Source organism: Thamnophis elegans, chromosome 2 (assembly GCF_009769535.1).
Source record: "Thamnophis elegans isolate rThaEle1 chromosome 2, rThaEle1.pri, whole genome shotgun sequence".
Classification (NCBI taxonomy): domain Eukaryota; kingdom Metazoa; phylum Chordata; class Lepidosauria; order Squamata; family Colubridae; genus Thamnophis; species Thamnophis elegans.
In genome coordinates, this window is record NC_045542.1 from 104231740 (window position 1) to 104246016 (window position 14277).

The 14277-nt window shown below is 40.9% G+C and overlaps 1 protein-coding gene across 1 annotated transcript in view; it reads left to right on the forward strand.

The window, feature by feature from the left end:
• The window catches only part of GRM2 (glutamate metabotropic receptor 2), a 56888-nt gene extending 45591 nt beyond the window's left edge, over positions 1–11297 (forward strand). The window contains exons 4-5 of the mRNA XM_032210652.1: positions 7634–7808; positions 11224–11297. Of these exons, the coding sequence (XP_032066543.1) occupies positions 7634–7808; positions 11224–11297 (249 nt within the window). The remainder of the gene's footprint in view (positions 1–7633; positions 7809–11223) is intronic.
• The last annotated feature ends 2980 nt before the right edge of the window (positions 11298–14277 follow it).

Here is a 14277-nt window from a genome sequence, read left to right on the forward strand (position 1 = left end):
CCCTGATACTAGCAAATTTTAGTTAATCTGTTCAAGGAACAACCAACAGACCCATTCGTTCGTTCATTCATTCATTCATTCATCCCACAGCATGCATCAACAAGAAAATAAAGACAGCAAAAAGAGTAAATAGTCAAAGTTGAAGGCGCTAGCAACTTTATCTGTGAGGCTTATTTGTGAGCGAACATTCCAAGAAGATCTTGGACATGGGAAAGAGGTTTGCTGCATAATTAGTGCTGCAGTAGCTAAAATGTCACAAGTATCTTCTGTGTTAATTCTGTTGTTAACTAATTGCAGAAAGACAATGCTGCAGCATTCCAGGTCTTGACTGGGCAAACAGCCAAGGTCTTCAGTTGCATATTTGTATTACAGGTTTGAACAGGACAAAAATATCCTAGCAGTCATGCTTTCCCTTATCAGTCTACTTCCAGGAATTTCTGGAACATAACTTGATAAAGAGTGTCACACTATACCCTCAATTTAGTTGTCACTGTAACGGTTTTAAGCTGTTCTTCACCATATCAGATTAAAAGAATCATGCTTTTTTTTCTTTCCATTTTTGAAACACTTTTTCCCTACATAAAACTCTCCAGGGTTTCTCCACACTTGATATACTTAAGTGTGATTCAGTTTCTGGAATATCCTTAGATAATAAAAGCTCAGGTGGGGATGGAAGAACCTGTAGCTCTTTATTGCTAAGATCACAAGAACGATCCAAAAAGTGCCAATGGTGCTTGTGTAATTGCATCCTGGATAGCGCAACAAGAACAAGAGCAACAATAGAGAACCACAACAATGGAGCTATTTATTCATCAGCATGTTGCACTTTAGGGAGCGCAAACCTAAGAACATGCTTCACCAAATGTAGTGAGACACAAGGGGCTTTTTTTAATACACAGAATTTTGCTGCACTCAGAGTTTAGAGGTCCCAGATGAACGTACTGTGCTAGCAGTGGGACACAATGAATTTCCCACATCCCTGTGTGCACATGTTATAGCCATTGGCCAGAGAAATGATTGTTATTGCTAAGCAAGGAATAGCAGTGTATCACAGTCTTCTGATTGACAGAACAATTGGAACCCTTCCTGGAGTGGAGGCTTGACTTAATTCCACCTCCTCCCATTTCAGGCATCCAGTCATGGCACTATCATTAGATGAAAAAGCAGAATTGGTAGCCCATCACCAGGAGGAGTTTGGAAAGCAACTAAGGTTTTCTCCTGTTAGCAAGCACAGAAACATGGGCTAATGCTAGCAATTTAGTCTTTGCCTCTCTCTTGCGAAAAGGAATACATTTAGGGGTTGACAAGGAAGGTGGGACAAAGCACTCAACTGATTGACTGACCAACAAGAATGGTTTTGCTGACAATCTTCTTGCTCAGTCATTGGCCTGAAGGGTGAATGCTTAATGGGCTGGTGGCCCTGTGGGAAGGAAAATATGCTTGTCCTCATGGCATCTTGGTGTCTGAGCAGAAGTAAAAGTAAACAAAACAGCTAGAATCAACTTTGGGTACATTGAAATTAGATTCAGGAGAATTGAGAGTTGGAAAAGCTGGCTACTGAGAAAAGCCCCAGGTGTTCTTGGAGGAGGAAATATAATAAAAGAGGTCATTTTAAAGGCATTATTCTCATAACAAAATTATCGTAGTTCAAGTAATTTGGGAGCCATGGGCCCACACTGTTTTCATAATGATATAATTGCATAGAAAGAAGCTCACAGTTTTGGTCAGAAATAGCAGACTCTCATCGTGTTCAAATTAGCCATAATTGAGTAATTAGAAACTGAGAAATAATTACTTTTTGAACCTTAAGGCAATTTTCAAAATAAGCATTTCTAGACCTCACCTTCAATTACCCGGTCTCTTTGAACCTGATAGTCAACTTTAGAGAAACAGCAACCCCCTTTTGCCCCTCAAAAAAAGAAATGCTAGGGCTTTTTCAGGTGATCCTTTTTAATACCCGAGAGTTCAGGAACTGAAAACAGAGCTGCCGTTAATGCAAGGATCTTATGTCTCACCTTGTGGGAGATGTTTTTGCAGGACCTAAAGATCACAATCTTCTTGTGGGATAAGGAGCTGGACTGTTACTGAAAAGCTCGCTCAGTGCTTCTTCGTGTTACATACTGGAAATCTTTTAAAGGACAAGAGAGGCTTCAGAAGGAATGGCCATATAATGAGTTTTCTGGTTGCGTTACTCTTGTTTTAACCGACATAGCTCTTGTTAGCTTGTTTGCCTTTGGGTATTAAGTACATTAAATGAACATGTGCTCATTCAAATTAAGCACCATCTTGAGCTTCCTTAAGAGTGGGTAATTTAATTCCACGTAATGCTTGAGAAGGGGTGGGTACTCTCTCTGCTTGTAGATGGTCCCCTAATACATTCGAATTCCACTGCCTAATTGGAGTTGCAGATTCTTGGATCGTGTTCTTGCCACTTAGTTGTTGGTTAACAATCCTCTGTGTTTGTGGGAGGGTTTGCTCTGGGAGGAATTTTGCAGAAGATGAGTTTATTAGCAAATTCTAATTTACTAAAGACTAAGTATGTGTTATTTCCGCAAGGGCCTGTGAGAGCCTTATTAAAAAGGCAAAGAGATCTTTCTTTATTGCCAGTCGGATTTGTGTAGCTCCCATATAATAAATATACGATAGTTGAAAAACTGCAGCTGCTGCTTTAAGGAGCCAAGCTATTGAAGTGACTCTTAAAACAGTAGAATTTCTTTTTTTCAGACTCATGAGGAAACCTGGAAAACTTTTCACTGTTAGAACCAAGATTGGAAGATGCTGTTCTTGTGCTGTCTAGATGATTTTTCCTTAACTTTTTAAAAGAGTCTACTATTTAGGAATCTCAAGCAGCGAAGCTTCCTCTAAAACAGTGTCAAACTTGATTTCATTGAGGGACGTATCAGGGTTATGTTTTAGGTGACCAGACGTCCCGCTTTTGGCAGGACAGTCCCTATTTTTAATAATTTGTCCTGCGTCCCGCGGAGTTTTTAAAAACTGCCGATTTTTCACGCGGCCGCACACATGGCAAGACGTCAGAAAAAGCCGAAGGAAGCTCCTGCCTCCTTTCGGGATAGCTCGGAAAAGCTCGGGTTGGTTCCAATTGGGTTCGGGTCTTCCGGAAAAGCACTCGGCTAGCGTCAGGGGTTGCGTCGGCTACGGGGTGGGAGGTGGAGGGGTGTTTCCGTCTTTTGGCAAATCCCGGACAGGCTCGGCAGGTCCGCCCGGATTGGCCATTGGCCGGGAGAAGTCTGGCTTTGTCTGGACGAGCAGCAGAGTGGCGGCATTCCAGGCTCGGTGCAATGGCATCCCCATCGCGGAGGCTGCAGACCAAGCCATTAATCACCTGCCTGAAGAGCGTCCTCCTCATCTACACCTTTGTCTTCTGGGTGAGGAAGGGTCTAAAGGAACAATGGGGGGCGGGGAAGAGGGGCCCCTCACCCTCACCCTGGACACGCAGAGGTCTTCAAACTTGGGCACTTTAAGACTTGTGGACTTCAACTGCCAGCATTCTCCAGCTGGAGAATGCTGGGAGTTGAAGTCCACAAGTCTTAAAGTGCCCAAGTTTGGGGACCCCTGTCCTAGGCACAAAGGAGCAAGGCAAGGGGTCCGCCTTTGCCTTTCTCTCCTTCCCACCCCCAAACACTTTTGCAAAGGGAGGGGGACTACATGAGCCCCCATTGTCCTGCTTAACCAATTTCAAAATCTGGTCACTTTAGTTATGTTTGATCTGAGAGGGGTGGAGGGTGTGGCCAGGGTGGATATGGCCAGCTTGATATCACTCATGTCAGGGGCATCTGTGGTAGCCCGGTTGCTCTGCCAGTGAAAGCAGGCTCCTGAGCTCTGTTTTCAGCCACGACAGCCTCCTGCCTTCCTCTGCCAGTGAAAATGGAGCGGGGGGGGGGCACACATAGCCACCACTAAGCTCAATTTTTGCTGGCAGAGGTACTGCAGGACAGTCCTTTGCTGTTTGTAGGGTAGCCCTGTAGGCCAAATATAAGCATCCCATGGGTTGGATCCCATTCCTGACTTTTGAGTTTGACACCCCTGCTCTAAAATAATCAGAGATAGATATTTTTCCCACATGAAATGGGAGATCTTCACATTGGGATCTCATCTGACTGAAGGAGAAATCAGGCTAGCAGCTTCAGAGTTCTTAATCCCGCTCTGCAAATCATTATCAGCAGCTGAAGGTCTGGGTTGCTAGTGTGGAGTCAGGGTTATGAAGTTGCTATTATAATACTAAAAACATTTGCAGTTATGAACCAGCCATTCCCTCAGCCCTAATCTGGGAATTTAAAAACATCTTGGAAGAAGATCCTGGCAAACCACTTGGAAAAATGTTGCCAAGGAAACTGCATTGATCTGTATTAATACCTTTTGATGGCTTTTAATTTCTTGGAATGTAAGTTGCCTAAAATATGAGCGGGGGGGGGGGGACATGAAATGTAGAGGTAAGCCCCTAAACAAATATAGGGAAAAAATCCTTGAAGAGGAACCCCATTTAACATTTGTAATAGATTGGATTCACATATCATTCTAAAAACCTGACTTAGTTTAATCATAAATTGCTAACTAAGTCACAGTTGCTGGTTGTAACGCACTACAATGAATTATAAACCAGACTCAGAGCACTGAAGCAAAAATAGGACTTCCATTAGAGGGCTGCCAAAATCCTTTGTTGCCATCTAGTTGTCATTCAAATGGTTGCAGTTCAGATACAAGAGTTTAGGCAAAAAAATACATAAATCATACTGTTTAGCACAGAATATGAAGCCAGCCACAAAAGCAAACTAGGAGCATAGATGAGGAGCAAAGTTTTGGATGCTTTCAGGGGAAATTAAACAATAGCTCGTGCTGGGAGACAAATTCTTAGGTTTATGGCTTTTTCAATGGGTTTAGACTTCTATGGAACAAACAGGGGAAAAATCCTAGATTAAGTTAAAGGATGCAAAATATCAAGATGATGAATTAATCTCTGAAAGACAAGATTACTCCTGGTTGAACTTTATTTTTCATCCAAGACTTTCATTTTTTGACTATTCTATCTAGTCCAGTGGTGAGATTCAAAAATGTTTACTGCCGGTTCTGTGGGCGTGGCGTGACTTGATGGGCTTGGCTTGGTGGGCATGGCAGGGGAAGGATACTGTAAAATCCCTACACTCCTGGGGGGGGGAAGGATACTGTAAAATCCACATTCCCTCCCCACCCCACTAACCTGCTTTCCAGCTCCGTTCTCCTACGTAGGGCAACAGAAGAAGACCCAGCTGATCAGCTGGGACTCGGGAGGCAGCAAATAGATGGGGGTGGAGCCAGCCAGAGGTGGTGTTTTCCAGTTCTCCAAACTACTCAAAATTTCTACTACCGGTTCACCAGAACCAGTGAGAAATGGCTGAATACCACCTCTGATCTAGTCTATCTAGATAAAAAGCTGTCTCCACATTTTCAGGGTACCTACAATATTTTCTCATGTGGAACTAACTCACTATTGGGTTAAAGTAGAAGATACCTACTATAGTTACAAACTTTAAACGAAGTTTAGACGTTAACATAGAAGATTTATAAATATAAAAGTAATTGTGGCTGAGGTTTTTTCTCAATACATTCATTTCACATTGCTAAAACTAGCTTTCCTTTTTACCTCCTAATGGGTAAGGAAATTAATTCCTTATTGACTGAAGAAGTTAAAAATAATTTATATTCCTGAAGACAGCCACAGGTCTCATGAGCCTTTCTCATAATATTTTTTATTTCATATTTCACACTCTGTGGCATTAAAATCCATTTATATGTTGTGGGAATTGACTTCTGACAACATGGCAAATGCCTTGATTGACTGCAAAAAAGGATTGCTTAATTTCTGAACTGAGTCTCTTTCACCACATTGTATAAATCTCGGTTAGTCTTTATTACACTTTAACCACCCACTTCTTTTCATGTATTTTTATGCAGTCATTTTGACATTTAAGCAGCAACCTACCAATAGTTTATTTCTCCCAACCTTAAATTGGATTAGAATTGGATTATTGAACTGGGAAACCATATTGGTTGAGCTCAGAGATGTATTTGGACAGCTGTGGGCCTATCTTAATGTCTGGCTAGACAAGATCTTTGCAGGAAAATAATTCAGAATAGACACAGCTATATTGGGCACATGGACAGCACTGGGTGTTCTATTTTTTTCCTGAAATTTGGGAGCAGAGTTGTTATATTTCCTAATTTTTACACTGGTATTAAGCTTCTTACTGGTGTTTCCATGTATCTATCAATTGCTGCTTGAGAAGACACTGGATCCCAAAATCCGTATGTAGCTTTGGGGAACATTACACAGGAGAAATAATAATAGGGAGGATTGTATGATGGACTATCCATCACATTCATCAATGGCCAGCTTGTGAAGCTCAATGTGGGAAGCACAGGACATTGTTTTTCTTCTTCCCCCTTTCCCCTTCCACTAGGAGGAAATTAACTCTGCCTCGATCAATACTCAGGGGTATTTGGGAGATATTGGATGGGGGGGGGGGTAAGGGAGAGCCTTAAATCATTTTCCCAGAATGCCATATTTCAATTCTTGGGTCTGATGGAAAATCTTGCAAACTTTTCTCCTGCAAATCTGGGCATTTCTAGCATCTCGTCCACAAGGACTCATTCCCTACCAGCAAAGGTGCACCTCCACTGCCTCCAGGAACTCCTTCAGCCATTTGCTCAGGAGCTCCAGAATCCCTTTCTTAGCTGATTCCTCTATAAGGCCTCTTAGCCATGTCTGCCACAAGTTTGCTCTTCTCTAAGAAAAGAAAAAAGACATTAAAGTGTTAGAAGCTCCAGTTCCACCACAAATCCGCGAAGCCCTTATCCGTGGAGACATAAGCGTGAAGACTAATTCGCGCCGTTCTAAGCGCTAAGGAAAAACGCGACCCTACCGCGATGACATAATTGCGGAGGGCAAATTCATGCATTCCCAAGCACTCAGTACCCTAAACCTAACCCTAAACCTAACCCTAACCCTAAACCTAACCCTAAACTTAACCCTAAAACAAACCCCTAAACCTAATCCTAACCCTTACCTTAATTGAAGTCGGCTTTCTGCCGCGGCGCCGTTTTAAAGCGCCCTTCTGTTGCCGCGCTGTTGTCGCGACGGTGATGACGTGCGGTGATGACATCGCGGCTTTAGCACCGCGATTTTATCACCGCAATTTTGATGAGCGCGGTTTTGTCATGCCACGAGAACCTCCTTTCCTTTTGTGCAAGCACCGGGCTATTCCAATGTGGCTATTCATCCAGTCCCAGAACTTCCTGCAAATATCTTAAGCCCCACCCCCCCATACCTATGACACAGTTAGTTTGCTCTCATTTCAAGTGGACCTAAAAGCATTTTGAGATACAAGAAACTTTATACCTTGTTCAGTGATCATGGTAGGGAGACAGCAAGTTGGTGGGCTATAAATGTCCTTCAGGCTGCCCAAAGATTATAGTTGTTGTTGGGATTCTGCTTTACATGAAAATTTCTTCAAAAAGTGGACTAGTGGATTATTACATCTGGATAGTTAAAGTGTCCATCGTGTAAAGTGTTTCTTATGTCCTTGCTTTATGCTTTAGGTTGCTGGACTGGTTTGCTTCTTCTTTTTCCCCTTTACAGGTTCAGACCACGACGATGTGCATCTCAGTTAGCCTAAGTGGCACAGTAGTTCTTGGCTGCCTCTTTACTCCCAAGCTGCATATCATTCTGTTCCAGCCCCAGAAAAATGTAGTCAGTCATCGTGTTTCCACCAACCGATTCAGTGTGACAGCTGCAGGCTCCAGCCACTCGCAGGGTGAGTGTGTGAGAGTGTCATTATAAGCAATGATCACCACCTTATATTTATCTGCAGTGTGACTGACAGCAAAGATTTTCCTTACTCGGTGTACTCAGTGGATTAGTTTGTCTCCAGTAGCAACTTATTCTGACTGTTGCATGGCTGAATTGTTTTTAATCTACTGTGTTTTAAACATCTGGGAGTTCATGTAGATGTTAGCATAGAGCAAAGGGCACCATTCTGAAAAGCAACAAATGTTTCCGGGAAATTACAAAAATAACTGCTGAAAGTTGTTGGTTTTGTCACCCGTGGCTACATTTATACATAATGCAAAACTATAAATCTGGTAGGATGAAGACAAGTTGCAGTACTTCTCCTTCTCCTCCTCTGAAGAAGGATTTTCTTTTCTTGCTTTCAGTTTTGACCAACCCAATTGGTCTTAATCTCTGATGAACTGAGGCTTAAATATGCTGGGTGGAAACCTGGAAATAGTTCATAAAGCTGGCCTGTTTTCACTAACTGTAGTTAGATTAATCACTGTTTTAGATTTGGGCATAATTTGGAAGTTTCCAGTCTCCCTTTATTAACTGTGATGGAGACAAAATGATCATTTGTGCATCTGCAGCTTATGCCAGTTTAAATAGTCAATATAACAACAGTATCAGCCAATGTACCAGCCTCCTCCCACACCGACACCAAACAGCACCAGTTCAATCGGAGCAACATAAAAATCATTGGTCACGCTACCACCAGGCGTGCTCCTGAGTTCATCAAAGTCTGACACTTCCATCAACAGACACCCCAGCTTACATACAAACCCCTAAGAATCCAAATCAACTGCACACCAACCAGAGACAGCACCGACCACCAATCAGCCCACCCAATACCCCCTCCACCAGCAATTCACTTCGCAATGACCCTGATCTAATGTAACCTCCCTATCACAAGACTCCCACTGATGGCTCACACTTGACCTATCACAAGACCCTTCCTTGACATATACACACATGAAGCCCTTATAAACAGAAGAACATTGACACTGAAATCTCCTGAATTCCACTGAAGATGCTACCTAGACTGGTAGCAAAATGTTCGGAAACCAACCCACAAGCTCAGAGAACGAACCTTCGCCCTCAACATCAGCCAATGTTGCTAAGGAAGTTTGTTAAATGTCTTATCTGATAAAGTTATTCCATTTTCCCACAAACTAGTTTACTGAGAACTTTCTTTGTATTTGAATATCATATAACAATTAATATACCATATGATTTATATAAAGCATAACCACCATAGAAAAAGTCTGAAAAGAACCAGGTATATAGAGGGTATATGAAGGAAGGTACATGAGGATGAAGGAGGAGGATCTATGACATTGTTTTTTCTTAATCAAAACCAAACAGCTAACCTAAAAACCATCAACTAATGGTGTTAATTTTGTGTCATCATCTTGTCCTCTCTTGAGTCACTATTCTTGGCTCTTCTCTGAATGTGAAATCATGTCATAAGATTTCACTGAACAATTGCTCTGTGAAAGTAACCAGCAAAAGAAGAAATGACACAAAGATGAAAACTAGTTATTTTGTCACAGAATTTGTCTTGTCTGCTCCTGGAATAAAATGCAGAACTATCTTTGTAAGCCATTTGAATTCAGCGATGCAGGGCATTTATTTAGTTATTGTGTTATCTACAGTAACTTGTTTTCCCAATAAATATGTCATGGCAAAACAGTTTAATTCCCATTCTATCTTTTCAGAGATAGAATGAGAATCTAAGAAGAGAGTAACAGTAGCCTGCACTGTGATAAACTAAATCTCTTTGTTAGGAAACACTCTTAGCACACTTTCTTAACAATACTTGGCCAACATATTGTTCTTCTTGTTACATTGTCTATTCACCCCATTTGTATCACAGTCTTTAGACTAGGTATTTGGGTTCTAACCAAAAGCCTAGGACCTTGGAAACATTTTTGTGGTATGAAGGAAGTTCAAAGCAAGGTAGGTGTTAGGTTTCAGGTGTAGGATGTCAACTCATAAAGTTTATTTTATTTATTTATTTATTTATTTATTTATTTATTTATTTATTTATTATTTAATAGATTTATAGGCTGCCCAATCCTGGAGGACTCTGGGCGGCTTACAAAGTGAAAAGAAAAATAATTAATAAAAAATAAGGAAAACAATTTAAAACATCACCCATACACCCAATCTGATTGGGGCTGGACCTCAGCAGTGAGGTCAACAGCCCCAGGCCTGCCGGAATAGCCAGGTTTTAACAGCTTTTCAGAAGGCCATGAGAGTGGGCAAGGTCCGGATCTCTGGGGGTAGTTCATTCCAAAGGGCCAGAGCAGCCACAGAGAAGGCCCTCTTCCGGGGAGCCGCCAGCTGACACTGTCTGGCTGACGGCATCTGAAGGAGGCCCACTCTGTGGGATCTCACCGGCTGTTGGCAGTAGGTTTCCCGCCTCCCAAAGCCATTAGTGTCAAGTCCAGTAAATTTCCAAATATTTGGAGAATCTCTTTGTTAAGGCTTCAAGACATTTGATTCCTATTGGTAGGAATCCTGGCTGACCTTTTCTTCCAAACCTTTTCAACTGCAATTTGCAAATCCCATATTTTGTTATTTTTTTCTATGTGTTTTTTGTCAATTGAACTATTGGCCGATATTGCGACATCCATGAATCACTTTTTTTCTCTCTTCAATAATAATAATGTATAATATGATTGTGTTTCCAATGTCTATAGTTTGCATTTTAAATTCCTACCATTATTAGTGAGTATAGTGTTTGAAGTTTTCAAGATGCTCTCCTGTCTTCTCCAACAGCATCTCACCATTTTGGCATTGCTGCTCTTATTCTTTTCCTTTGCCCTTCTTCATCTGAATGAGAAAGCAACATCATCCAATCAGGCTGCTGAACAGAAGTGTTGGTGGGCTAGATTAGACCCTGCAGTCACATCAGATAAATATCAGGCAGCTGAAGAGCTTCTCAAGGGCAAAGATAACAGAACATGCCAGCTGCCATTTTAGAAATCAAACTAGATGAACAGGTCAATATGTAAGAAAATGTACCAGATAAAATTTCTAGCTCTTTTGAAAGTAGTGATGAACGAAAAGACTGGTTTCATCCCTCTCCCCATTTTAAAGTTTGCTTCAACCAATTTCTACTCCTTTTCCATGACTATTTCACATTTTATGTGCTTAGTTTGACAGATTTCTCCAAAGATACACTCTTTTGTCTGTTCATTTTCTATTATGCATGTTTTGGCAATTTTCCTGGATGTAATGTTTTTCATTTGAACAGTTTGCCTACCGTGAATTCCTTGACCATTGGGGAAGGGGACTGATAATTGGTTGGTTGGTGAATATTTGACACATTGTTAAGCATGAGATTCTTAATTACCATCCTTTGAAATCTTTTCCCAATTTGTGTCTCCCAGGGTCAACTTCTCAATATGTCCCAACAGTTTGCAATGGCCGCGAAGTGGTGGATTCTACAACCTCATCCTTGTGAACACTTGTGCTCGGTGACCATGAGTATTTGTAGCTGTTGTGCTCATCTCCTACAAACAAAAGCCTTTTTTTGTGTTTCTTACTGGGCCTTTTCTTTCCTTAAAAGATAACAACAGCAACCAGTTTCCAAGTTCATCTGTTGGACAAACTTTTTCAAGGCAAAGGAATAGGGGCACAAGAAATGAGATCAAAGCTTTATCCTCAAAGACAAAGACCAGTGCAGAGAGGCAGGAGCATTTCAGCACAGTTTGGGACGGGTTTTTTTTTTTTTTAAAGTAATCCAGTGGCTCCATATTGTAGGACACATAAAGGACTGGTTGAAATGTACAATTTGGGCCACAAGGCAGTGATCTAAACTAACATTTTCTGTTTGTATTAATTTTCATATTTCTTTCTGTTGGACTTCAAATTATGAAGAAACCAAGGAAAATTTGGTACAGTGCAAGAGGTGAAAGAGAATCTTATATTTAAAAACCTGGAGATTCAGGCACCTTAATTGCGTTGAAACAAATTGTTATATTCTTCTGTTTGTTTTACAAACTTAGCACTCAGTGAGAGCTTTCTTTGATAAACAAATTTATGACATAATCTAAGAAGGAAAGTAAATGCACAAATGGAATTTAATATACAGAGCTGGTCAAAACCAGGAAGAAAAGCACTGAAATTGTGATACTTTAATAACAATACAGAAGATGCACACTGAAATCTTCTTTGATGGCTGGTAATACTGTTGGCAATAATAGCGGAATAAGCAAAGGACTAATTGTATAAACCTACACTATGAAAACGTTCATGATGATTCAGGACTATAGACATTTATTCAGAGGGGATTCTAATCTCCAGACCTTCCTCCGTTGTATGAAGAGGAAGAAGACCTTGATCTTCTTACTTGAATTATACAGTAGTTAAATATTGAGAGATATAGTGCCAATATAAGTCCAATAGTTTATTTGTGTCCTAATAATCCACAGGAATTCAGTTATGGGGAAATGTAAGATCTTAAGCAAGCAAGAATTTATCCAAGCTATTTGGTGAGAGAAAAACAATGGACAAAATGTCACTACACCCAGATGGAAAAAATGAGAACATTCTTCTATCATGGAAAATATTTCTTCTGCTTGCCTTGGATGCTAAAGTTTCACAAAAAACTGTTGGCTGCCTTCTGGGCCGTTGCTATTCCACAGCTATCAGCTAAAGTTCTTTGCTCTTAGAACCAGGATGGCAATCATTTTTGTTGGTTTCTAAAGGGATGCACAGACCTTCTGATATCCAAAGGAAGAGTCAACAAGTGAGAAAGGAACTTTAGTACTTGTTTTGGGCCAGGAACAGATCTGGGGGAAAAGTCAAACTTCTCTTTCGGAAGACTCTTGAACCCTTGTCTACATGTAGCTTGCTCTTGGCAACAGCTCTATTATAGCACAATTTTTTCTTCTTTTAAGCTGCCCGTGTTGCCAGTGAGCTAAATTAGTTAATAGCACATTTTCCTCTGTGGAAAACCCTGCCCAGCCTCCATCTGTCTTCTATGCTTTCATCACTATATCCCTGCTCGTAAAGTTGCCTTTTCAAATCTGTCAGATGCATCAAGGGACAATACTATGTGAGTAGTGAGAAACTGGTGCTCCAGTTAGTGTCACTCTTTGGAGAATCTGCCAGTATCTATCATTCTTAAGCACCAAAAGGCTTCCTTGAAAGAGCAACTGGGCCACCAAACACCATCTCAAACTGTTCCTAACTATAAGGGGGTGGGGAGTTCATCTCTCAAAGGTTCCATTCGTCGTCTCTGGGCAAATTTATCTACTATAGAAATGCTGCTGAAGGGTTTGAAGGGAAATCCTTTACGCCTAAGTATATATGGTGCTGAATATTTTGGTGCAAACCACTTCATCAGTTACAATTGACACCAAGACCCATCTGTGACTGGCTGTTGAGTTAGCATAGTACGTTAGATTAAAAATATATTTTGCTAATTTATGCCTCGGTGTTTTGTACAAAGCCAATTGATTAGAGAGTTTTGTTAACCATAGTTGGTATCTTTGTGCAAGCATAGCCATGATTTCTTCTAAGCTGCTATGACTGGCTGTACAGTTGGTTAATGGACACATTTTACACCATACTGCCTATGAAAGGCACTAAATCCTGCATCACGGCTGGTGAAACCTTCTAAAGCTCACAGTCAACAACAGGAAAAGCTTCGGGCTATTCCAAAGTTGGGGGTTGAGGCAAAACGTCCTCAACAAACTTTCATTGAGGGCAGGACAAAGGAAAGAGTGGTTGTTCATAAGTGGGATGTTTGTTGGTTTGAGTGAGAGAGAAAAAGAAGCCTTTGTTCAGGCAACTGTTTACAGGGAAGAAATCTGAACTGTGAAAAACAGGGTGAGGTGGGCTGGTGACGGTCTTCAGTGCTTCTGGCAAAATTACAATGCAAATGAAATTCTTTGTTAGATTGGAAAATACAGTCTGTGCTCATCCAGATTTTGAGGAACTCTTGGGCACATGGAAAACTTTCATTAAACTTTCCAGAGTGGAAAAAGATCATATGGTTAGCAGCTGGAGCAAGATTTAAATATTTCTTGCACAAGAATAGAAATCTAGCACCTGTGCTATATCAAAGGGATAAATTAATTTGTGGCTTTTCTGAGAAAGCTTGGGAATGTGTCAAATCCAAGTGAAATCACAATGGCAGTACAATTTCCTACATTTCTTTGGGTGAGGGTGAATTGGAGGCTTCTGCCCCCTCAGTATCTATGGTTTTGACTTGGGCTTCTTTAATAAGATTTAAAGAATTCAATATCAGAATGCTTGCTCTGTTTTAAGATATTTACTCTCATCCTAAAGTAACACAAAGAAAGAAGCTATTTTCTCACTTTGTATGCTTTCGTGGTTTTATTCCCCACCTCTGTTAATTCTGATGCTTGACAATCATTTGGGATGAAGCTTATGTTTGTGAAACGTTTGAACATCCATTTCCTGGCAGCTGAAGA